This window comes from Dermacentor silvarum, chromosome 7, assembly GCF_013339745.2.
Source record: "Dermacentor silvarum isolate Dsil-2018 chromosome 7, BIME_Dsil_1.4, whole genome shotgun sequence".
NCBI lineage: Eukaryota > Metazoa > Arthropoda > Arachnida > Ixodida > Ixodidae > Dermacentor > Dermacentor silvarum.
The window spans coordinates 31072120-31097045 of NC_051160.1; the positions used below are offsets into that span (position 1 = coordinate 31072120).

Consider the following 24926-nt stretch of genomic DNA (forward strand, 5'->3'; position numbering starts at 1 on the left):
GTTTCAAAAGACTGTGCTTGGTTCATTTCATTGTCCTGCGCTCTGCGTCAGGCATGTGTCTCTTGTCCTGTACTGCCAACTCGGATAGCTTGGAGCAGCGTGTCATGTGACACGCTTTTTTTTTGTGGCATGGGCAGTCTCCAAGTAACAAGCAGCAAAATTTTTCTCGTCTTCAACTCGTGGAGGAAGGGAAGAATGTTGCAGTTTCGCCCTAAAGGCGAAGCATCGATTCCAACAGCAAAGTATTACACAGCTATACGAAGTAAAGGTAGTAATTTTATCGGCCGTATAAACTTGTAAACATTTGCTTACTAACTAAATTAACAAGCATGGTGTCACGCGCACGCAAGCAAACGTAAACACATCTCACTCGATGACCGCGCACACTCGCCGCCAAAACGCTGGAGTGAGGAAGCGCGGCATGAGCAGCGAGCGAATTGCCCTTCGTGCTGCCTCACGCTTCAGCGCGAACTAAGCGGCGAGAACACGGCGCACACGAAGCCCCTAGACTACCCACTGCAGATGGCGTTCAAGATGGGACCCGCGCGGCTACGCCATACGCCGCCGCCGGAGTGAGCCTTTCCTTTATATTTTATGACGCCTTCAGGATTATCATGTGACACTCATTCCTAATCTTTCCCCATGCTTCGATGGACCTGCGGCATTGTGCAGCTATAGTACATGCTAGCCAGGCTTTCATCTCATTGCATGGTAACGTCATGGTGGTGGCATGAGCTATATTGCGCCCACTTATAACTGTTTCGCAAAACAAGGCTACATAAACTGACCGGAAAATTTTCTCGAACATTTTACGGCGTTTTTCTGTAACCGTACATTGCAGGATCGGGCACTCTGTAAACTAAGTTTCCAGTCGCTAAAAAAAAAAAAAAAAGTTCCATTCGAACGGTGAAGCATTGATAGCGATAGCAAAGCATTAGGCAACTATACGTACGTGAAGTGAGGGTAGTTATCTATTATCTATCTATATAAATGAAGGTAGTTACCTATTATCAGCTAGCTTTATCGGCTGTATAAATTGCAGCAAACATGTGCTTACTAATTAAATTAACAAGCATGTGGTGTCACGCCCGCACAGAACATGAACGGGGCTGTGCTCGATCACCGCGCGAACGCCCGCTGTCGCAGCTCTGGCGTGGTGATCGAAGACCGGCAGCAGGAAGTAAACGCTTCGTGCTGCATCTCGCTTCATGTACGTATTCCGACACTTTAGGCGATTTCCAACGAAAGGCGTGCGTAAAAGCCATCAGCCCCCCCTCCCTGCCCTTGCGCGCGCTTGATCACGTGACCTCCAACATTAGGCGTATAGTATAGTATAGACATCGGTGCATATACATATACATGGCTTCTGAGTAAAAAAAAATCATGCAATGCCATTCGCGTCAACTCCCGACATTTTCGTTTTTCAGACAATGCGTAAAAGAGCGCCGGGACTCGACTTTTCTCCGTTTCCTACAAAAGTGAATGGAAGAAAAGCAAAAAAAAAAAAAAGATGCCCGACCGCAATTTAAAGAGTCGCACGCGTCCCATCGAAGGTACAACCCCTATATATAAAAAGTAGCGCCAACCACTTCCCTCCTCCTCCGTTCCACCGTAGCGCTCGGCGCGGCCAGCGCGATCGAGGCGCGCTGGCTGAGTTGAATTCTAGGTCACTCTAGCTGAGTTGGTCTTTATTCTATGGCGCGATATCGACAGTGGCGCCGCCTACTTCGGGCCTGCCTGGCAGACGACAGCTAACGCGCTACCAGAGGAAATCCGCGGAAAACTTCGATCGCGCCCTGCCGAGAAGTTTTTGAGGCGCGATTTTGCTTCGTCAGTCGGTAACTGTCCTTAATAATACCGCTTTGGAAGTAGCAACGCGACGAGGCGAGACGGCGCAAATACCAAGTGTGCAGCAAGCGTTTGCCGCTCGCCGGATGGTAAACAAAAAAAAAACAAAAAAAAAACCTTTTGCCCTCGCCTTGTCGGCTGCGGCAACTTAATGCGCAGCAGCATGCCATCACAACGAAGTTCTTGTCCCTAACACGTTTGATCCGTTTGTGCGTACAGCACTTTCGTCGCACAGGCCCGAGAATGGTGGTCGGAGCGCACTGGAAACAAAAAATTAGAGTGTACTAGACACAAAAAAATATACAAAAGTACAGCTCGTGCTTCCACGTGACACGGATTGGCCAATGGGGGAGCGGAGGAGGCTAGGGCGATAGTAGGCGGCGAGGAGGAGACGCCGGGGTAAGTGCGGTGGCGGCAAGATCTAAGAATGGCGCTACTTTTTATATATAGTTACTTGATATGGGCGTTAGGCGCCCACCATTGAACGAGCGCCGACGCTGCAATGTCGAAAGTTCGATCACGTGGTATCGCATCGCCGTGGCAAGACGACATCACCTAGATAGCACAGGTCTACGCACTCCGATTTATGACATGCTACCTGGCCCGAAATTTCCATTGCCCAGGCTGGCGTGACGACGGCGGTGACGTCAAAATCACTGTTTCTTACGCGGGAGCATCCCCATTATATGTTCTATGGCAGTCGGGGCAGGTAGAGTGACGTCAGAAATCGGAGTGCATAGGCCTTTTGCTATCTAGATGGTGTCAGGCGAGAGCGCACACGGCGATCTTGTGTTTTATATTTATTTTTATTGTTCATAAACGTTGGCCACTCGTTGAACAGTATAATGACTGCAGTATTAGAACATAAAAGAAGATTTGTTTGGTGCCTTAATTTTTAATACGCTTCTCGCGGTCGGATTAATCGTTTTTCAGAATGCAGTGTCAAAACCATGGTCTGGGCCTACAACCAGGGGTTCTATTCGGGATATTGTCGAATTCCGCTATGTTATTCTGTAATACCGGCATTTTAAGCCAAACAGAGAGAGGGCCACGATGCAGCTAGCCACCTGGACCAATCAGAGCACACAAAATGGTGAATGCGGCAATATTGCAATATTGCAAATGCATTGACGTGCCAGCCACTTTCGTAACAAAGTCGTTTTATGCGCCAAAGCACCAAAGTATAAATAGATATATAAATTATTGGGCTTTACGTGACAGAACCACGATCTGATTATGATGCACGCCGTAGTGGAGGATTCTGCAATAATGTAGACCACGTGGGGTTCTTTAACGTGCACTTAAATCTAAGTATACGTGGGTGTTCTAGCATTTCGCCCCCATCGAAATACAGCCGCCGTGGCCGTGATTTGATCCCGCGACCTCATGCTAAGCAGTCCAACACCATAGTCACGGATCGCCGGGAGGAGGGGGGCTCAGGGATTGTGGCGTGCCTCTGTAATCCAGCTGCTTGGAGGCTTGCACTAGAGGACGTGTTCGGGCTGGGAGTTCTGCCCCATGTTGACCTCTGTTGATCGGGTGTCCGCACTAAGCTGGGCGTCGATATGGTGACCCCAGGGGAACCCGGTGGTGGCCAGGTCGCCTAAGGAGGAGCGAACCGGCCCAGGGCGGAAACGCAGCAGGCAAAAGCTCCCGCGCTCTGCGGTAGTGGGATCGCACCTGTGAATGGGCGCCATGTGGCAGCCCAGCCGATAGATTCGGACCTAGTGCTTTTTTTTCTTGTTTTCTTTTTTTTTTTCGGAATGCACGGGAGTTATAGCACATGCGCCGCCGATATCGAGATAGCACGGAGGTGACAATGCGCTTCGAGCTTTGGTGTGTATAAAGCCCAGCGGTTGTACGTTGTCGAACGCCGGGGGTTGTGGCGTGCCTCTGTAATCCAGCTGCTTGGAGGCTTGCACTAGAGGACGTGTTGAGGCTGGGAGTCCTGCCCCATGTTGACCTATGTTGATCGGGTGTCCGCACTAAGCTGGGCGTCGATATGGTGACCCCAGGGGAACCCGGTGGTGGCCAGGTCGCCTAAGGAGGAGCGAACCGGCCCAGGGCGGAAACGCAGCAGGCAAAAGCTCCCGCGCTCTGCGGTAGTGGGATCGCACCTGTGAATGGGCGCCATGTGGCAGCCCAGCCGATAGATTCGGACCTAGTGCTTTTTTTTTCTTGTTTTCTTTTTTTTTGCGGAATGCACGGGAGTTATAGCACATGCGCCGCCGATATCGAGATAGCACGGAGGTGACAATGCGCTTCGAGCTTTGGTGTGTATAAAGCCCAGCGGTTGTACGTTGTCGAACGCCGGGGGTTGTGGCGTGCCTCTGTAATCCAGCTGCTTGGAGGCTTGCACTAGAGGACGTGTTGAGGCTGGGAGTCCTGCCCCATGTTGTCCTATGTTGATCGGGTGTCCGCACTAAGCTGGGCGTCGATATGGTGACCCCAGGGGAACCCGGTGGTGGCCAGGTCGCCTAAGGAGGAGCGAACCGGCCCAGGGCGGAAACGCAGCAGGCAAAAGCTCCCGCGCTCTGCGGTAGTGGGATCGCACCTGTGAATGGGCGCCATGTGGCAGCCCAGCCGATAGATTCGGACCTAGTGCTTTTTTTTCTTGTTTTCTTTTTTTTTTGCGGAATGCACGGGAGTTATAGCACATGCGCCGCCGATATCGAGATAGCACGGAGGTGACAATGCGCTTCGAGCTTTGGGGTGTATAAAGCCCAGCGGTTGTACGTTGTCGAACGCCGGGGGTTGTGGCGTGCCTCTGTAATCCAGCTGCTTGGAGGCTTGCACTAGAGGACGTGTTGAGGCTGGGAGTCCTGCCCCATGTTGACCTATGTTGATCGGGTGTCCGCACTAAGCTGGGCGTCGATATGGTGACCCCAGGGGAACCCGGTGGTGGCCAGGTCGCCTAAGGAGGAGCGAACCGGCCCAGGGCGGAAACGCAGCAGGCAAAAGCTCCCGCGCTCTGCGGTAGTGGGATCGCACCTGTGAATGGGCGCCATGTGGCAGCCCAGCCGATAGATTCGGACCTAGTGCTTTTTTTTTCTTGTTTTCTTTTTTTTTTCGGAATGCACGGGAGTTATAGCACATGCGCCGCCGATATCGAGATAGCACGGAGGTGACAATGCGCTTCGAGCTTTGGTGTGTATAAAGCCCAGCGGTTGTACGTTGTCGAACGCCGGGGGTTGTGGCGTGCCTCTGTAATCCAGCTGCTTGGAGGCTTGCACTAGAGGACGTGTTGAGGCTGGGAGTCCTGCCCCATGTTGACCTATGTTGATCGGGTGTCCGCACTAAGCTGGGCGTCGATATGGTGACCCCAGGGGAACCCGGTGGTGGCCAGGTCGCCTAAGGAGGAGCGAACCGGCCCAGGGCGGAAACGCAGCAGGCAAAAGCTCCCGCGCTCTGCGGTAGTGGGATCGCACCTGTGAATGGGCGCCATGTGGCAGCCCAGCCGATAGATTCGGACCTAGTGCTTTTTTTTTCTTGTTTTCTTTTTTTTTCGGAATGCACGGGAGTTATAGCACATGCGCCGCCGATATCGAGATAGCACGGAGGTGACAATGCGCTTCGAGCTTTGGTGTGTATAAAGCCCAGCGGTTGTACGTTGTCGAACGCCGGGGGTTGTGGCGTGCCTCTGTAATCCAGCTGCTTGGAGGCTTGCACTAGAGGACGTGTTGAGGCTGGGAGTCCTGCCCCATGTTGACCTATGTTGATCGGGTGTCCGCACTAAGCTGGGCGTCGATATGGTGACCCCAGGGGAACCCGGTGGTGGCCAGGTCGCCTAAGGAGGAGCGAACCGGCCCAGGGCGGAAACGCAGCAGGCAAAAGCTCCCGCGCTCTGCGGTAGTGGGATCGCACCTGTGAATGGGCGCCATGTGGCAGCCCAGCCGATAGATTCGGACCTAGTGCTTTTTTTTTCTTGTTTTCTTTTTTTTTTCGGAATGCACGGGAGTTATAGCACATGCGCCGCCGATATCGAGATAGCACGGAGGTGACAATGCGCTTCGAGCTTTGGTGTGTATAAAGCCCAGCGGTTGTACGTTGTCGAACGCCGGGGGTTGTGGCGTGCCTCTGTAATCCAGCTGCTTGGAGGCTTGCACTAGAGGACGTGTTGAGGCTGGGAGTCCTGCCCCATGTTGACCTATGTTGATCGGGTGTCCGCACTAAGCTGGGCGTCGATATGGTGACCCCAGGGGAACCCGGTGGTGGCCAGGTCGCCTAAGGAGGAGCGAACCGGCCCAGGGCGGAAACGCAGCAGGCAAAAGCTCCCGCGCTCTGCGGTAGTGGGATCGCACCTGTGAATGGGCGCCATGTGGCAGCCCAGCCGATAGATTCGGACCTAGTGCTTTTTTTTTCTTGTTTTCTTTTTTTTTTCGGAATGCACGGGAGTTATAGCACATGCGCCGCCGATATCGAGATAGCACGGAGGTGACAATGCGCTTCGAGCTTTGGTGTGTATAAAGCCCAGCGGTTGTACGTTGTCGAACGCCGGGGGTTGTGGCGTGCCTCTGTAATCCAGCTGCTTGGAGGCTTGCACTAGAGGACGTGTTGAGGCTGGGAGTCCTGCCCCATGTTGACCTATGTTGATCGGGTGTCCGCACTAAGCTGGGCGTCGATATGGTGACCCCAGGGGAACCCGGTGGTGGCCAGGTCGCCTAAGGAGGAGCGAACCGGCCCAGGGCGGAAACGCAGCAGGCAAAAGCTCCCGCGCTCTGCGGTAGTGGGATCGCACCTGTGAATGGGCGCCATGTGGCAGCCCAGCCGATAGATTCGGACCTAGTGCTTTTTTTTTCTTGTTTTCTTTTTTTTTTGCGGAATGCACGGGAGTTATAGCACATGCGCCGCCGATATCGAGATAGCACGGAGGTGACAATGCGCTTCGAGCTTTGGTGTGTATAAAGCCCAGCGGTTGTACGTTGTCGAACGCCGGGGGTTGTGGCGTGCCTCTGTAATCCAGCTGCTTGGAGGCTTGCACTAGAGGACGTGTTGAGGCTGGGAGTCCTGCCCCATGTTGACCTATGTTGATCGGGTGTCCGCACTAAGCTGGGCGTCGATATGGTGACCCCAGGGGAACCCGGTGGTGGCCAGGTCGCCTAAGGAGGAGCGAACCGGCCCAGGGCGGAAACGCAGCAGGCAAAAGCTCCCGCGCTCTGCGGTAGTGGGATCGCACCTGTGAATGGGCGCCATGTGGCAGCCCAGCCGATAGATTCGGACCTAGTGCTTTTTTTTTCTTGTTTTCTTTTTTTTTTGCGGAATGCACGGGAGTTATAGCACATGCGCCGCCGATATCGAGATAGCACGGAGGTGACAATGCGCTTCGAGCTTTGGTGTGTATAAAGCCCAGCGGTTGTACGTTGTCGAACGCCGGGGGTTGTGGCGTGCCTCTGTAATCCAGCTGCTTGGAGGCTTGCACTAGAGGACGTGTTGAGGCTGGGAGTCCTGCCCCATGTTGACCTATGTTGATCGGGTGTCCGCACTAAGCTGGGCGTCGATATGGTGACCCCAGGGGAACCCGGTGGTGGCCAGGTCGCCTAAGGAGGAGCGAACCGGCCCAGGGCGGAAACGCAGCAGGCAAAAGCTCCCGCGCTCTGCGGTAGTGGGATCGCACCTGTGAATGGGCGCCATGTGGCAGCCCAGCCGATAGATTCGGACCTAGTGCTTTTTTTTCTTGTTTTCTTTTTTTTTGCGGAATGCACGGGAGTTATAGCACATGCGCCGCCGATATCGAGATAGCACGGAGGTGACAATGCGCTTCGAGCTTTGGGGTGTATAAAGCCCAGCGGTTGTACGTTGTCGAACGCCGGGGGTTGTGGCGTGCCTCTGTAATCCAGCTGCTTGGAGGCTTGCACTAGAGGACGTGTTGAGGCTGGGAGTCCTGCCCCATGTTGACCTATGTTGATCGGGTGTCCGCACTAAGCTGGGCGTCGATATGGTGACCCCAGGGGAACCCGGTGGTGGCCAGGTCGCCTAAGGAGGAGCGAACCGGCCCAGGGCGGAAACGCAGCAGGCAAAAGCTCCCGCGCTCTGCGGTAGTGGGATCGCACCTGTGAATGGGCGCCATGTGGCAGCCCAGCCGATAGATTCGGACCTAGTGCTTTTTTTTTCTTGTTTTCTTTTTTTTTTGCGGAATGCACGGGAGTTATAGCACATGCGCCGCCGATATCGAGATAGCACGGAGGTGACAATGCGCTTCGAGCTTTGGTGTGTATAAAGCCCAGCGGTTGTACGTTGTCGAACGCCGGGGGTTGTGGCGTGCCTCTGTAATCCAGCTGCTTGGAGGCTTGCACTAGAGGACGTGTTGAGGCTGGGAGTCCTGCCCCATGTTGACCTATGTTGATCGGGTGTCCGCACTAAGCTGGGCGTCGATATGGTGACCCCAGGGGAACCCGGTGGTGGCCAGGTCGCCTAAGGAGGAGCGAACCGGCCCAGGGCGGAAACGCAGCAGGCAAAAGCTCCCGCGCTCTGCGGTAGTGGGATCGCACCTGTGAATGGGCGCCATGTGGCAGCCCAGCCGATAGATTCGGACCTAGTGCTTTTTTTTTCTTGTTTTCTTTTTTTTTGCGGAATGCACGGGAGTTATAGCACATGCGCCGCCGATATCGAGATAGCACGGAGGTGACAATGCGCTTCGAGCTTTGGTGTGTATAAAGCCCAGCGGTTGTACGTTGTCGAACGCCGGGGGTTGTGGCGTGCCTCTGTAATCCAGCTGCTTGGAGGCTTGCACTAGAGGACGTGTTGAGGCTGGGAGTCCTGCCCCATGTTGTCCTATGTTGATCGGGTGTCCGCACTAAGCTGGGCGTCGATATGGTGACCCCAGGGGAACCCGGTGGTGGCCAGGTCGCCTAAGGAGGAGCGAACCGGCCCAGGGCGGAAACGCAGCAGGCAAAAGCTCCCGCGCTCTGCGGTAGTGGGATCGCACCTGTGAATGGGCGCCATGTGGCAGCCCAGCCGATAGATTCGGACCTAGTGCTTTTTTTTTCTTGTTTTCTTTTTTTTTCGGAATGCACGGGAGTTATAGCACATGCGCCGCCGATATCGAGATAGCACGGAGGTGACAATGCGCTTCGAGCTTTGGTGTGTATAAAGCCCAGCGGTTGTACGTTGTCGAACGCCGGGGGTTGTGGCGTGCCTCTGTAATCCAGCTGCTTGGAGGCTTGCACTAGAGGACGTGTTGAGGCTGGGAGTCCTGCCCCATGTTGACCTATGTTGATCGGGTGTCCGCACTAAGCTGGGCGTCGATATGGTGACCCCAGGGGAACCCGGTGGTGGCCAGGTCGCCTAAGGAGGAGCGAACCGGCCCAGGGCGGAAACGCAGCAGGCAAAAGCTCCCGCGCTCTGCGGTAGTGGGATCGCACCTGTGAATGGGCGCCATGTGGCAGCCCAGCCGATAGATTCGGACCTAGTGCTTTTTTGCCTTTTTTTCTTGTTTTCTTTTTTTTTCGGAATGCACGGGAGTTATAGCACATGCGCCGCCGATATCGAGATAGCACGGAGGTGACAATGCGCTTCGAGCTTTGGTGTGTATAAAGCCCAGCGGTTGTACGTTGTCGAACGCCGGGGGTTGTGGCGTGCCTCTGTAATCCAGCTGCTTGGAGGCTTGCACTAGAGGACGTGTTGAGGCTGGGAGTCCTGCCCCATGTTGACCTATGTTGATCGGGTGTCCGCACTAAGCTGGGCGTCGATATGGTGACCCCAGGGGAACCCGGTGGTGGCCAGGTCGCCTAAGGAGGAGCGAACCGGCCCAGGGCGGAAACGCAGCAGGCAAAAGCTCCCGCGCTCTGCGGTAGTGGGATCGCACCTGTGAATGGGCGCCATGTGGCAGCCCAGCCGATAGATTCGGACCTAGTGCTTTTTTTTCCTTTCTTTTTTTCTTGTTTTCTTTTTTTTTTGCGGAATGCACGGGAGTTATAGCACATGCGCCGCCGATATCGAGATAGCATGACAGTAGCATGACGTGTTCAGATCGGATTTCGACGATCATCGAGTGCGCTCACCGCTATCATTGTATCAAGTGTTGCTTGTTTCGCTGTGCACAGGTTTGGCTCAATAAACAGTTGGCTCCGTGACTTGCTTTGAGCTGCTGTGGTTGTTGGCCGTCACATCTTCGTAGCGCGATCTTCCACGGGGAAGACAGTGGCAAGTCTGTGGCCTAACCGAAAATGATGATCGTGCACGTGCTCTCGCTCGTGCAATGGGACGCTCACGCGCTAGCTAATAGTCTCAGATAACAAGTTGGCGAATATGTCCGAGAGAAGCGTGTGAATGAATCCTATAGCGGTTTGAGCGTCGGGCTGCTGTGCCGAGAGGTTCTATCTTACCAACGGACACTTATGAAGTTTTCTTTTTAAACGAAGCTTTCCCGGGTTTCGCGTGGATGCCTGTGCTTTTGGGGGCTGCTGGTTTGGTCGATATCTCGGCGGATACATTTGTGGATATATACATACGAAGAAATGGTATGAAAACATTTCATCCCTTTATGCTGACAGAGTATGCAGATTATTTAATTATAACTCCTTACGCAAAACGTGAACATACGTGTCTGCTGACATGCAGGTATCCATGAAGCACACCGATTTGCTTATAGTATGGTCATTATATTAAGTGGCTAAATTAAATTATGATCATGGTATCCCCTGCATACCATATCCACATGCCATCCACATGCCATCCTCTTAAGTGGGCGAGTGCGCCTTCAGACTCGCACCCGCAGCTGCATGTATACGCCGCCGCGCCGTCTGGCGCTGCTGTTCAGGCATTACTAAGGCTCAGCATCATAGGCAGTTACCGGTATGCTGGCTGGCCACCATACTACCGGGAAGAGCAACACGCGCTGTCTTGCTCATTGTTGTTAAACGACGCGCTGCATGGGCATAGTGAAGACATCATCATCATCAGCCTATGTCCACTGCAGGACGAAGGCCTCTCCCTGTGATCTCCAATTACCCCTGTAAACACATAGGGATAGGTAAAAAGGTGCTTTTTCTCGCGGCCCATCATAAATCTTGAAAGGCCGTCAAGAATTCTGTCTGTGTGTTCAAGATCACTCTGAAGGATTTTTTGGTCGAGTGTCGGCGGCCGTTGTCGGTTACCTGGTTTACCTGTAACGATTAGGCTTATATATTTCGCCCCGAGGTATGAAATGGCGCGGATGTATTTTTTTCTGGCCCTTGTCAGGTCAGCTAAACACATTTAAGGGCTATTCAACGATATTTTATCGCGCGAAGATAATGCCGGGTCGTGAGAGGTCGACAGAAAGTGAGAGAGGCATATAGGAGAGATGCCTCGACCTGCACCACTACTGTATCGCAGGTACTGAGAGGTCCACAGTGAAAACGCCGAAGACCAACCGTAACAGCCATTTATCTATATACTACAAGAGAAGAAAGAAAGTGCAAATACATTGTCGCCCATCGCCAAGTACAAGCAAAGTGGTAGCGCGTTGTGAACGCAAGCGACATGAAATGAAAGCTCAACTACAAGTAGATTCGTCAACAGCGTTCCGCACGTAGTCGTGTACATATTATATTAACGGACGTAAATTTAAATGCCGGGTGAACCATGTCGGTGACTGGCGCAGTCAATTTGTGATGCGCACAAGCGCCGTCGCCGCGTGCAAATACCGTTCGGTTCATAACCGCGCCAATTTCCTGGTGCGGGCCACGTCTGTATTACCAGCAGAAATCACCGCTGCCGGCCGCTGTCCTGCGCTCTACGTCATCTGCAGCCAGCGCCCCCAACCGCCAGTGTGGAACAGCACCGCCGGTGACGCAGGCATCGCGCAGACAGGACCGGTCCACACGAACGCACCACAGAGGCCGCCGCAGTAACCGACAGGCACGGTTTCGCGGTACCAACGTCTACGCGGCGACGAGTTTTTTCATCACTGATCAGCGCCGCACGCTTATCTAATGGTCCTCATCAGAACCTGGCCCAGCTAACGGCACTCCCAGTGAAGCAGAGGACACGGACGGAGATTGCAGACGTACATCGTTGGTGGAACAGGACGTCACAACTAGAGCCGGTGACGTCATTGTGTCATGTGACGAGACCGCGGACGTGATGAATGACTCGTGATGATCTATTGATGAGCGCGTGCTCGCGGTCGTTCGCCGTCGCCGGAAGATCACCGTCCGAGTCCGGCCCGCGGCTGCTGGACCGTCTGTCACTAGGGCTGCTCACGTAATGTTGGGATTTCGCAGGCAGCCGATGTACAGGATGGCCTTGCGCTGCCGCTCGACCGACGAGGAACATGAAGGGCCGGTTCACCTCGAAGCTGGCCAGGTCGGTGCGCTCGGCCAGCTTAAGCGTGTTCGAGCCGCCGAGGTCCAGCCGCACGGGGTCCTCGTCGGTCACCTCGAACCGCGACCGGCTCATGAAGTCGTGCACGCAGAGCTCCTTCTCGTCTGCGTGAGGCGGCGGTAGGCGCAGAGAGAATCATTTGTCTATATACTTCCGAGATCGGTGTTTGTGGCATACGCTCCACGCGATCTCGGAGGCCATCTTCAGTCGATCATTTTCTGATTGCTTGCTATGGGGTTTAACGGATTATAGTCGTTTGATTAGGCTAAGAAATCGTGAGGCAGTGGGTTAATGGCGCCCTCATCAACGGGACTCCGCTCTCCCTACACTCAGGATATGGCGTCCGGCGTTACCGTTTCAGCCATCGAACCACCGCTTCTATTGTCCCAAAAAGGATAGTCGGTACAAAGTGCACGCATAATTTTTATATGGTTTACAGTATTCAATGAATTATTAATATACCAAGGGAAGGTATAAGCACGCCTTGAGGACTGAAAAAAATAATCGGAGAAAATGAAAGAACTAATGGCTCTTCGTCCAAACCTGCCGAAAGTGACAAACGCGAGCGTCAAAACCGCCAATCACTCGAACGACGCGTCGAGAAGTTGGCTGCGCATTTGTACTGGGCCCTGATGCGAACTTGTTGCTGGTGGGACAGGTCCAACGTCGGACCGCACCCTATATTGTACCATGTGTACCCTGCTCTCAACATGCTGGCACGCTGAAATCTATATTTTACGGATAAAATAGCCGCTCATATTGGAGTAGACAGAATTTAAAAAAAAGGAAGTGCAGAATGCGTGCCAAGATGTTTTCAATGGGAAGTACCTCAACTATAACGAATTAGGGGAGGAGTCGGTGACTGGCTGTCAAATTCGCCATCTCGTCAGCTATGATTGACCTACAGGGCGGCTATACGCCCTATCCGATTGGCTCAAAGCGTCAACATGGCGGCATTCGACAACATGGCGGTATTCGACAACATGGCGGAATTCGACGGCCTCCAGGAGATAGCAACCCTGGCCGAACATTGATTTGATACTATAAAATACAAAAAAAACAACACTGCGAAATCAAGGACAAGATTAATTCGTGTGTACATATACTATATATTTCGTATCTATACTGAACAATGAAGCTGCACGTGGACAATTCAGTCCTGCTCAGTTAAGCCTAAAAATGATTCCTTTCATATCGCACGTGACTGTTACAGGAACCAACGTTCCTAGGCGAATCTAAGAACGTTGATAGGAACGCGGGGCTCGCGCACCCGATATTCCGGTGAGGTCGGCCTCCTCCTTGTTGAACAGGTCGCGGACGCCGACGGCCGCCAGGTAGCGCGCCATGTTGACGTGCTCGTCGAGCATGAACTTGGGCAGCGTGATGTCGAGCGGGTTTCGCGTGTACCGGCGCTCGAACTCGTGCACGTCGCGCGGCGTGATATTGGCCTCGATGTAGGCCAGGTCCGACTGCGGGTCCGGCAACAGGATGAGGAGCTGCAGGTGCTCCATCATGCATGGCAGCTCGAGCACTCGGCACGCCAGTCGCTCGACGTGGCAGTAGTTGCAGATGCGACGCGAGCACATGGTCGGCACGCTGATCTTGCCGTCGTCGGCGAAGAACGGCATGGGCGCCGTGTACAGCTCGGAGAACTTGTCGAGCCACAGGCAGCGTAGGAACGACGTGCTCACCATCAGCACGCGGGTGGACAGGCTGATGTCGCTGACGCTGGCCACGTTGCACATCTTGTGGCCCGTCACCCGGTAGAGCCACGCGTTGATCTCCTTCACGGCCAGTGCTGGGTCGCCCTGGAAGTTCACGATGCCCACCTGCGCGAGAAAACAATTCGTATAGGATGGGCACACTGTGTCGTAATTGCACTCACTAGCATGTCTCTCTTACACTCGTTTCACGGGCCTGAGTGAGTGAGTGAGATTATGACTGCATGTGATTTAAACGGGAGTGAACGCCGGTAAGCTTCAAAAGTACGAGTTTACGTAAGTCAGGAGTTCCTGCCTGTGAGTGTGAACGCGAATGGGTGCCGATGAATTTGACTGTAGTATAAGAACATGGAGTGAGTTCTCGTGAGTAAATTTAAGCTAAAAGTATGAACGTGAGCGAGTACCGGTTAGTTTGAGTGCACGTGGACAACGATGACGGCCTTTCCAACCAAAACTACACATAGGATTCCCCTTCGTGTCCGGCTTTCGTACGCCTGCCTTTTGAAACCACGAACCCACATTCCAGTTTGCTCAGTTTTCTATCGTATTGTGATCAACTGAAAACGATAAGTGCACCTTTCTGTAAACTTTACGGGAGACCGGAACGCCCTAGACTTGGGGAAATGATTATTTCTATTGGCATCCTCATTGAAACGTGTCGGCGACAATTAGTCGCCGAACTTGTTTTAGCTAATCGTCTCTTAATACATCTATTGCAGTCTAGCATTTTGCTTATATATCTCCTTGAGCTTCTCTCTCTCTCTTCATTGAAACTTCTGACTCTGCTTATGTAGTTACCTATACGCCTGTAACGACCCCGACTCTATCGATCTCTTTGGCTGCTTCTCTTTCACCAGTACTCTAAACGTCTCCTTGCTTATCTTGACCGTTGACCAGTTAATGCTTCCAGCGCTTCTGAGTTCTAGAGTTTCTGGTAGGTGGACGCGTTCCTTGCAGGGCATATTGCTGGGTGAATATCTTGGAATGTCATTACAATGTGCTGAGTCGTCTCTGAACGTTTTCCTGCAGCAGGCACAAGCCTCATTCTGCTGGACAGCCAGCTCGAGCCGCAAACAGCAAGGTACGTTTTTGTGTGTGTTTTCGCACAAATTTTCTTTCTTGCCCTATTTATAAAAATCTCCGTGTACCCTGAGCAGCCGCTTTGGTGGCGCCATCTTGGGGCAGGAGGAGGAAACAACTTTATTGCTTGTCTGCGGCGACCTCTTCCGCCCAGGCAATAATTCATTTTTGTAGCTTTTAATTGCGAAGCATTTCTTGGCGAACATTTGCTACTTTGACAGTAGCTATCTATCTATCTATCTATCTATCTATCTATCTATCTATCTATCTAGCCGCCTACGACTTTGTGCTCTTATGGTCGTTCCGTTGACTTGGTATGTACCAAAATTGGCATACTATGACAGGAGTATATGACAAACATGAATGGTATGTCATGACATCAATTTCATGACATACGTGTCATGTAGGTCATGAAACAGCCGCCTACGTCTTGGTGCTCTCATGGTCGTTTCGTTAACTTGGTAGGTACCGAAATTGGTATGTATAACAGGAGTGTATGACGAACATTATGATAGGTCATGACATAAATGGCATGACATGCGTGCCATGTAGGTCATGACAATGACCCAGCGAAAAATATTAACACTCAGAAACCACTGAAATGGGTTCGGACGTGGGTACTAAGTGAAGGAAACACTAAAGGATCCTGGTAGAAGTCATAGTCATGAGCATGACTGAGCAAAAATGACAACTCAGCAAAAAAAGTTAACACTCAAAAACTACTGAAATGGGTTCTGACGTATGCACTAAGTGAAGCAAACACTAAAGCATGATGGTAGATATGTCATAGTCATAAGCATGACACAGCAAAAAATGACAATGACTCAGCAAAAAAAGTTAACACTCAAAAGCCACTGAAATGGGTTCTGGCGTGTATACTAAGTGAAGCAAACACTAAAGCATGATGGTAGATGCCATAGTCATGAGCATGACTCGGCAAAAATGACTCTAAATCGGCGAAAAATGTATTACACTCAAAAATCACTGAAATAGGTTCGGACGTGGGCACTATATGAAGGAAACACTCAATGATGATGGAGAAATTATAGTCATGATCATTAATCAGCAAAAATGACAATGACTCAGCGAAAAAACATTAACACTCAAAAGCCACTGAAATGGGTTCTGACGTGGGTACTAAGTGAAGGAAACACTACAGTATACTGGTCAAATTCATAGTCATGAGCATGACTCAGCAAAAAAAAAAAGATTAACACTAAAAAACCACTGGAATGAGTTTGTACGTCGGTACTAAGTGAAGGAAACAGTAAAAGATGCTGGTAGAAGTCATAGTCATGGGCATAACTAAGGCGTTCGCCGTAAGGTCTCTTAGGTGTAGCTAAAGGGAATTCTGAGGACTCATGACATAAATGTTATGACATGCGTTTCATATGTAGGTCATGAAAGAGCCGCCTACATCTTGATGCTCTCATGGTCGTTTCGTTAACATGGTAGGCTCCCCGTACACTGCTTCGCATAACATTGATTCCCACAGGGCGTGGGATCTGCCGGCTTTTTCTTCTGGGGACCGTATTAGGGTCTCCCATGTCGTTTTTGAGGGAGCTGGCAGAAGGTCTCTGGGTGGGGGAAGGCCCTCGCATTCCCAGAGGATGTGTCTTTGGTTTGCTATAGCATTTTTGTCGCAGTTTTTGCATATTGGGTCAACCTCCCCATCTGTGAAGATCGCTAAGCGATGAGGAGTGGTAAGGGTGTTATTTTGAATTCGGTGGAGGATAGTGGCCTGCGCTCTCGTAAGGTTGCTGTGTGGTATAGGGTATATTCTTCTGTTCTCTTTATATATCTTGGGGCAGTGTGTTTAACCAGAGGACAAAAAAAGAGCTATTTGTAGGGACCAACTACGGTATATTCTACTTGCGCGCTAGTGCAATTGCCAAGGACATAATCGATAACATACGATCATTTTTTGTTTTATTTTCCTTCGACTAGAACACCCATTAAAACAAAACAAAAAGGGTTGTAACGCGTTGTGGTTGCACAAAGCGTTAACAAGATGTCGCTACCAGCATTGTTACAGCCTGCCCACGACTCCGGTAAACTGACATTCCAAGGGACATTCCGTGAAGGCTAGTGTGCGCTTCTACGGACAAGTTAAAGATACGCTAAAGAGAAATTTTCAAAGCTCTATTTTCGTTAATTTTGTGGTAATATGGTGATTATAAAAGATAAAATGATGGTTCAAGATTCCATCTCATGAATTTCTCAAAGCTCCATTTTCATTACTTTTGCCTGAACAGGGTGATTATTAAAGATACAATGGTGGTTAAAGTTCCATCTTATGCATTTCGCGCCAAAACAAGGTGCGTCAGTGTGACGTCACAGATTTCAAGATAGTACGTACGTTGTATTTGAAACGAATCGTGGCTCATTTTAAGTTTTTTATAGTTGCAAAGTTCATTCTTCGACCCTTTTAGAATGCAATGCAGTCAAACTTTACCGCTAAAGGGTTAAATAGGCCCGAGAAGGCACCATCGAAATACATGACGTCACAGCGGCCTGGTGCGGGAACTTGAAGGAGGCGGCTCCACGGACATCTTTCGCTCTTGCGCTTTTTCTGGCTTACCAAACCTCCCATCGCGGTGAGAATGGCTTTCTCGGTAGTGTGCAGAAAACTAATTTACTGACACAGCTCAACATAATTTTTTTCTCTTGAGTGTTAAAAATCTCTAATAGCAAAAGAAGTTATTAGTCAACGCTGCATGAAGTGTCCCGCTGCCGGCTGTAATAGAGAGCTTTAGCTTGTCGGGAAACTTCTTACCGTTTAATTGCGGTTTACCGGGTAATTACCGGAGAGGTGCACGGCAGCAACAACGATGCATGGCAGCCGCATCTTGTGACACTTCGTCTAACCGCAATGCCTTTAGACACGTGTTCATGTTACAAGAGTGTTCTTGTCGAAAAATACAGTTTTACGAAGCAAGGATAGTAGTTTAATGGGCCGTATAAAGTTATAAACATTCGCTTACTAACTAGACAAACACGGCGTCCAGCGCGCACAGGTAAACAAACACATCTCACTCGATGACCACGGTAACTGGCTGTGAAAACGCCGGAGTGAGAAAGCGCGCCAGCAGCAGCGTGCAAATTGACCTTCGCGCTGTCTCTCGTCTCACTTCAACGCGAACTAAACGTCAAAAGCACAGCGCATACGAAGCTACCGGCACTCGGCGCATGCACTTTGTCCCCATCGCAGATCGCTTTGAAGATGAGGCCCGCGCGGGCGCGCACCTGGCCCACACCGCAGATCGCTTCCAAGATACGGCGCCCGCGCGGCCGCGCTGTGACAGCAGCCGACGGGGCAGAACGCACCCCCCCCTTTCCCTCTCCGTCGCCTCGCCCCCGGGGGTGCCTAGCGCGCGAAAGAAGATCGCGCGCTTCTGGCCTGCCTGCCTTCCTTGTGTGCGCTACATTGAGCCGCGATTGCCGGCTCACCCTCGTACGCTTTCACTCTGCACACACAGATAGCGTTTACACAGCGACGATTTTATCGCCGTTGGACTTTGTACGGAACCTCACGGCAATGGCGACGGCAGAAATGCGCTTGGAAAGGCAACGCGTTCGCGATTATGCCACTACCGAAAATTGACACCAGCAGCGAAGTAGAATACACTCCGTTACTGCAATAATAACTCTGCGTTTGTCTGGTTGAGCTCTGCACCACCGGGTGGCGCCACCAACCCGACCGCTCACATCTACGTCTCCCCGGTAATCCGAAAACGGTAAAGAAGTTTGCGGGACAAACTACAACTCTCTATATCGACGTGCTGTATATATATATATATATATATACCTGTCCCCCGAACTCTTGGTGTATGGCTTCCTTGAAGGAGTCCGCGAGCTCCAGGGAAGTGGACAGGTACATCTTGTTGGCCAGGCCCACGTGCAGTGTCGAAAGCGGCTCCAGGATGCGTCCCACGGTTCTGAGCTCTTCCAGGATCTCTTCCTCGTGCGAAGCGCCCAGCGCGGCCAGGATTTGCTCGGCCGTGTCTCCTCGGGATCCGGCCAGAGCGGTGACCTGCAGGCGCGGTGACGGCGATGATGGTAATGATAGATTCAAACGGCAACTCCGGCAATTTTTTTACCATGTCAAGGTAATGGAATGCTTAGACTCCCGAGACCCCGCTGCCACGCGTCTGATAGTATGTTTGTTCTGCATATTCGAAAATAATTTTAGACAAGCAAGAAAGTGCAAGAACGGAACAGAAACCTGCCCAAGAAGCCGAGCGAACATCTTCGTGTGACGTCACGAGCGGCAGGCCAGCTGGGAATGCGCGCAAGGCATGCTGGTCTCGACCGCGGGGAGAACGAAAGCGGCGAAGAGCAGACGCGCTCAGCTGATTCATGACCGCGCCGGACTTTCGGGTGACAATGTCAGCTGCACCACCTCTGCAAGTCTGTCAAAGAGTGACAACTACGATTCCGGCGAATTCAATAGCCACAAATCGCCGTTCTCATTCGACCCGTCAACACGAAAGCCAGCGCGTGCGCGCAACATATCGCGCTACAACATGAAGACTAAGGGTAGCCCTAACCACTAATTTGATACGCACGTGCTGCTTGCTACTATCAGGGAAGGGATTCGCATACTCACTATAAGATGCTGTGGAGCACTGCGTTCCGCATTTTTATCCCGGAAGAATGCCGTCGACAGTCTAAAGCACCGACCGCTGCATTTGTTTACATCAGCAGCTACAGCGACCGTTCGTCGTCCGCTTGAAATATGATGTTAGCCGCGCATCAGCGACATCAAATAATGTCACAACACAGCAAAACGCGCAGATTTTGTGCATGTCAGCACCGTTGCATCACTCCGAGTCGCACTGACATGAGCGACCACACACCTTCAAAAGCAGCGAGCGGGTGACAGTGGAATTGACATATTTTGAGTGGCGTCGCCGCAGACGACACACACTTCGGATATATCGCGCGCGAAACTGGTAAGGTGGGAGTGTAAACAAAGGATATCAAACTATAAGCTAACCGCTAAATTCTACCGCTGTGCAAAATTTCAGCGCGTGTAGGACCGAGCGGTTTACGTACCAGAAGAGCCGTGAGTACCTGGCGCTCCTGTAACACAGTTAACAGTGGCCACTGCGACACAGTACTGTCATAGCTGGTGGATCCCAAAGGCTGCACGCCCCCCCCCCCCCCCCCAATCCGCGCTCTTTTTCGCTGAATATATTGATGAGAGCCCCCACCCCCGTCTTCTAGAGGCATGCCATGGATCAGCCATGCCATGTAGTGCAGTAAGTGTGGAATCGACCGATGGCGTGGCGTTTGCAAATATTATTAGGGTATACCGCGGGCTCACCAATGCCACGGCTGTGCCGAATGGCGAGATGAAGACGTTGAGGCGTTCGCTGGACAGGGCACGATACAGCTGGAGCGAAAAGTGCTGCAGCACGGGACGCCCGCTGGCCCGGTGGGCGCGCCGTCTCTGCAGCCAAGTAGCCATGGACAGCGCCGACTTCTGCGCGCTCTGCAGAGAATATGTCAAATGTCAGGGCAAACGTCATCGTTTGTCACGTAAAACGATGTATTTTCTTGCCCTATTGAAGTGACTAAACTTTCCCGTTTCTTTTACCTTTTTTGTGGTATTGCCCATGTATAACTTGACGTTTTTCGAAACTGCTGTATTTTTTGTTGAACCTGTGTTGTTCTTTTCTCTTTTGCCTCACACGTTGTGTAGAAAAGCAATCTTTTGTGAAAGTTTCTGACTTCGTAACCCCCCCCCTCCCCACTGTGGGGCCTGTATATTTAATAAATTGCAGTGTTTTCATTGTTAACAATGTAATAATGTAAATATTGAAAAGCAAAGATAGATATTCCCACATTGCGTGGGGCTTGCAAAATTATTATCTGGTGGCGCGGCGGCGGCGTAACCCAGCGAACGAGCACATCGAAAGATGAACGCGGAGCGCAGCAGTGGGCTGAAAGACGCGAGGAGGAAAGCGGAGAGGAGGGTGCCGCGCAACCATAAGGCGGAAAGCGGAGGAGGGTATGGTGAAAGGGTGAGGAGGAAAGCGTAGTGCCGGCGGCGACCAGGCATGCGGCCAGCGCGGAAACGAAGCGCTGGGCGTGGGCTTTGGACCCACTGTGAATGCGCTACTTCGCCTGCGGCACCGCCGCCTCTAGAGAATGCGCGCCGCGCGAGCCACGCGTTCCCGTGTTAACGCTCGCTTTCTGAACAATGAGCGACGCAACCAGTGGAAATGCTTCGTCTGCCGTTACTCGCGGCTAAACCAGCTGCCCAAGCAGCGAGGCTCAGCGCCGCCGCCGAGCACCTTGTCGTTCAGAGCCATTACTTTGCCATATATCGCGAATTGAAAACACATAAGCAGCTGCGCCCAAAATTCGCATTAGGGAGTATCGTAATCGTCGGTGATTTTTTTTCTTTTTTTTTTTTTGCACTTCGCTTCCGTTCCACCGCTATGAACCTGGACAGGGAGACTACTTCATCAGGCCTCTCCCTGTGATCTCCAATTACCCCTGTCTTGCGCTAGCTGATTTCAACTTGCGCCTGCAATTCCTAACTTCATCATCCTAACTAGTTTTTTGCCGTCCTTTACTGCGCTTCCCTTCTCTTGGTATCCATTCTGTAACTCTAATGGTCCACCGATTATCCATCCTACGCATTACATGGCCTGCCCAGCTCCATTTTTCCCGTGTAATGTCAACTGCAATATCGGTTATCCCTGTTTGTTCTCTGATCCACACCGCTCTCTTCCTGTCTCTTAACGTTAGCTGCGTAAGAATGGATAGTTGGGCGAGTTGGTACGGTAACATATTCTTGATATCCGTGTCTTCTTCGCGCTTATATCAAGAATATCTTAACGTTAGGCCTAACATTTTTCGTCCCATCGCTCTTTGTGCGGTCCTTAACTTGTTCTCGAGCTTCTTTGTTAACCTCCAAGTTTCTGCCCCGGGAGACTACTTACAGGGACAGTCAGAAGGGGGGGGGGGGGGATTAAGTCAAGATGCATTAATAATTAGTATTCTACAATACCATAAAAACACTTACCGTGAGAGGAGGCTTACTAAGGCTTAGAAAAGGCGCAAAAACGAGACAGGTGGCGACGCCGCCTTGAAGTTTCCGCATTAGGTCACCGTGATGCCATGGATTTTGAAGGCGTTTGCTGAAGCTCAGTCAATTTTTGATCGGTAAAGTTGTTCTACATTGCATTCTAAAAGAGCCAATTAAGGACAGAACTTGGTTTAGAAAAAATCCAAGAAAATACCTTGAAATCCGTGACGTCATACTGACGTACCAACGCGGGGGTATCGGTGCGAAATTTAGAGAAGAAAAATTTTTTAAAGCTTGGGCGTCATTTTCACTTCTAGTAATCAACCTCTCACCACGAAATTAAGGGAAAGTGTATAGTTGTGAAAGAATGCTTTAACAGTCTAAACTAATTTAGTGTTTCCCTTTAGTGTCACTCTAACTCGCGACTTCCTACTCAGCTGCAGAATGCCACTGCCCGCGAGTCACCGTAGCACGTCCAGACGTTCGCGAGGTCACGTAACGGAGCATACGGCAAGATAAGTTCCGGTCACTGACTAACTTCAAGTATTTATAAAAGTACAGACGTGATATAAAGGTTATAAACAGGGATAAGGTGCCAACAATGCCTGCCTTTCTGAGGCACCTTATTCCTGTTTAAAGCCTTTATATCACGTGTGCTACTCCACCTGTCAGCCCCCTTTTTTTATTTTGGATATAAAAGAACGGAGGCGCTTTAGAGAAAGCGATCAAGAGCAGAAGCCGCTCTTTTCCGCCTTATATAATCCGCGCATTCACACCGCCGATCGACAGAAGTCGCGCGACGGACCGCAACTAGCCAAGCCTTACGACTAGAGACCGAGTCGCAGATCACACCGGTGAGCATGGCTTCCAAGATCTGGCGGCATATCTAAAGTCCCTGAAAAAAAAAAAAAGAGAGAGAGCCAAATTTCGGAGGCTATGCCGTTAGTTGTCGAGGTCGCGCCGGTCTGAATGCGAAATATCTCTACTGTTTTTCATCTGACTACGTCAGTGACCTCAACTTCTCCAGACGAATTTTTCTCTCCAGACAGCAGCATTTTCGGAGGGGAAGTGGAAGGGGGGAGTAAACGCACAGCATCCCAGGGTGCTATTATATGCACACTGTCAAATTCCACCACAATGTCGAACACTCCATCTTGTACGTTAGTTCTGATCGGCTCTTGTTGGCACTAACTGGTCCAGACGACTGCTGCTGCAGCCCCTGATTGACTCAAAATGCCGCTTTTGCAGAATTTGACAACACAGCGAAATCATCCAGACATGGCCTCCGAGGCCATGGTCCAGAATGGCACCTCTTACAACAACACCTCCAAGCTGCGCCACTGTATGACTGACCTGTATTGTGAGAAGCAGGTCGAGTTGCCAGCGCCTTGCTGGGGCCGCAGCAAGGCCGGCGCAGCGAGGGCTGCCCAGCGTGGTCCAGCGCCGCGACCGCCGGAAGCAGCGGCTCGCGGTGCGCGGTCTCGTTCGCCACGAGGTCTCGCTCCATGCGGCAGCACACCTTGTATGCCGCCAGCACGTGCCGGGGGCGTAATGATGATGATGATTACGAACCCTTACGTTAGCACCGTTAGGCAGGAGGCAGTGGCGTAGCGAGAAATGTTTGTCGGGGGAAAGGGGTGGAGGTGGATTCTATCTACTAAGATATAATTTTTTTATGTTTTTTTTGGGGGGAGGGGGGAGGGAAGGCACATGCCATCCAAAAAATATTCTTTTAGTATGCGGCCTGACCAGACCCCCCCCCCCCCCCCCCCCCCCCAGGTGGGCACCAACCTACGCCACTGACACTGGATGGAGACACACCGAGTATTTCGTCACATAGTGTACTGTAGGCACATATTCTTGGTGTGTTCAGATGTAAAGAATTAACGTGCGCGATGGGTCGAGCTCATGTACGGGCTTTTTTTTTTTTACTTAACCAAAAAATTCACTTGTACAACATTCCAACTCTACCGCAGAACTGCGGCCAGTTCTATAAGTATATAGGCTATTGTAACTTATGTTGTTCCAGCAAAGGGCTTAACCGGAAGTATTCTGGGAACTCAATGTTTGTAAACATGAAAAGGATTTAGCCTTTCTTTCTGCACTGCAATCTTTATAGGTGTTCAAGCTTACCGGCTGAAGGCGACGAATGGCAGCCGCCTGACGTTTGCTTTTATCCTTTATATTCTGGTCTTTACAGCTGTAGATTCGTAGGGCTGTTACGGCCGTGCACCTGTTGTTGTCGTCAACTGCATGCGCAACAACTTCGCTCGGGAACAGGCGTGTGCGCGCACGCAGAAAAGGCTTGTTCCAACCACGTTATTGTCGTCCCCAGCGCTGATCAGATAACTTGGGAATGGTTTTCTGCTTACTTATACAGCGCAGATTAAACTGTACTCGCATAAACGTGGGCAAAAAAATGGTGCAGGTGGCCGAGCAATCGTTCGCCTGCTGTTTGATTTCCGGTGTAGCTAAAAGGAAACTCGCCCATTTTATTCTACACGTTTGACTTCGATGATATGGAACGTGAAGTCTCTCGATCATGTCAGTCGAGCTTTCGTGGGGAGGGCTTACCGCTGACTAATATATATAAAGGAGGTTAGGAAATTTGCAGGTGAAAATTGGAATCAGCTAGCGTAAGACATGGGTAATTGGAGCTCGCAGGGAGAGGCCTTCGTCCTGCAGTGGACATAAAGATAGGCTGATGATGATGATGATAAAATTCATAATCCATATCCATAAAATGATGATCCATACATTTTACACTCGGGTATAATTAACTGTTCATCAGTAAAGGAATTGACTACATTTCCGTTCTAAAGAAACCAAGACTCAGCTTAGCAACCTTGAAACACTCTTGCTGCGCTCAGATACATGAAAATCCTCTGATATCCAGACTACACAATGACGCACCGGCGTTGACGTTTCAC

General features: G+C 51.2%; 1 protein-coding gene across 1 annotated transcript; it reads right to left on the reverse strand.

Moving 5' to 3' along the window:
- Positions 1 to 11231: 11231 nt before the first annotated feature.
- Positions 11232 to 23474, reverse strand: LOC119458782 (leukocyte elastase inhibitor). Its single transcript, XM_037720643.2, has 5 exons — positions 23350 to 23474; positions 20284 to 20451; positions 18763 to 18987; positions 13424 to 13982; positions 11232 to 12257 (listed from the first exon to the last, which is right to left on the reverse strand). Exons 2-5 carry the CDS (start codon positions 20425 to 20427, stop codon positions 11890 to 11892), a joined length of 1296 nt encoding a protein of 431 aa, XP_037576571.1. The 5' UTR covers positions 20428 to 20451; positions 23350 to 23474; the 3' UTR covers positions 11232 to 11889.
- Positions 23475 to 24926: the final 1452 nt, after the last annotated feature.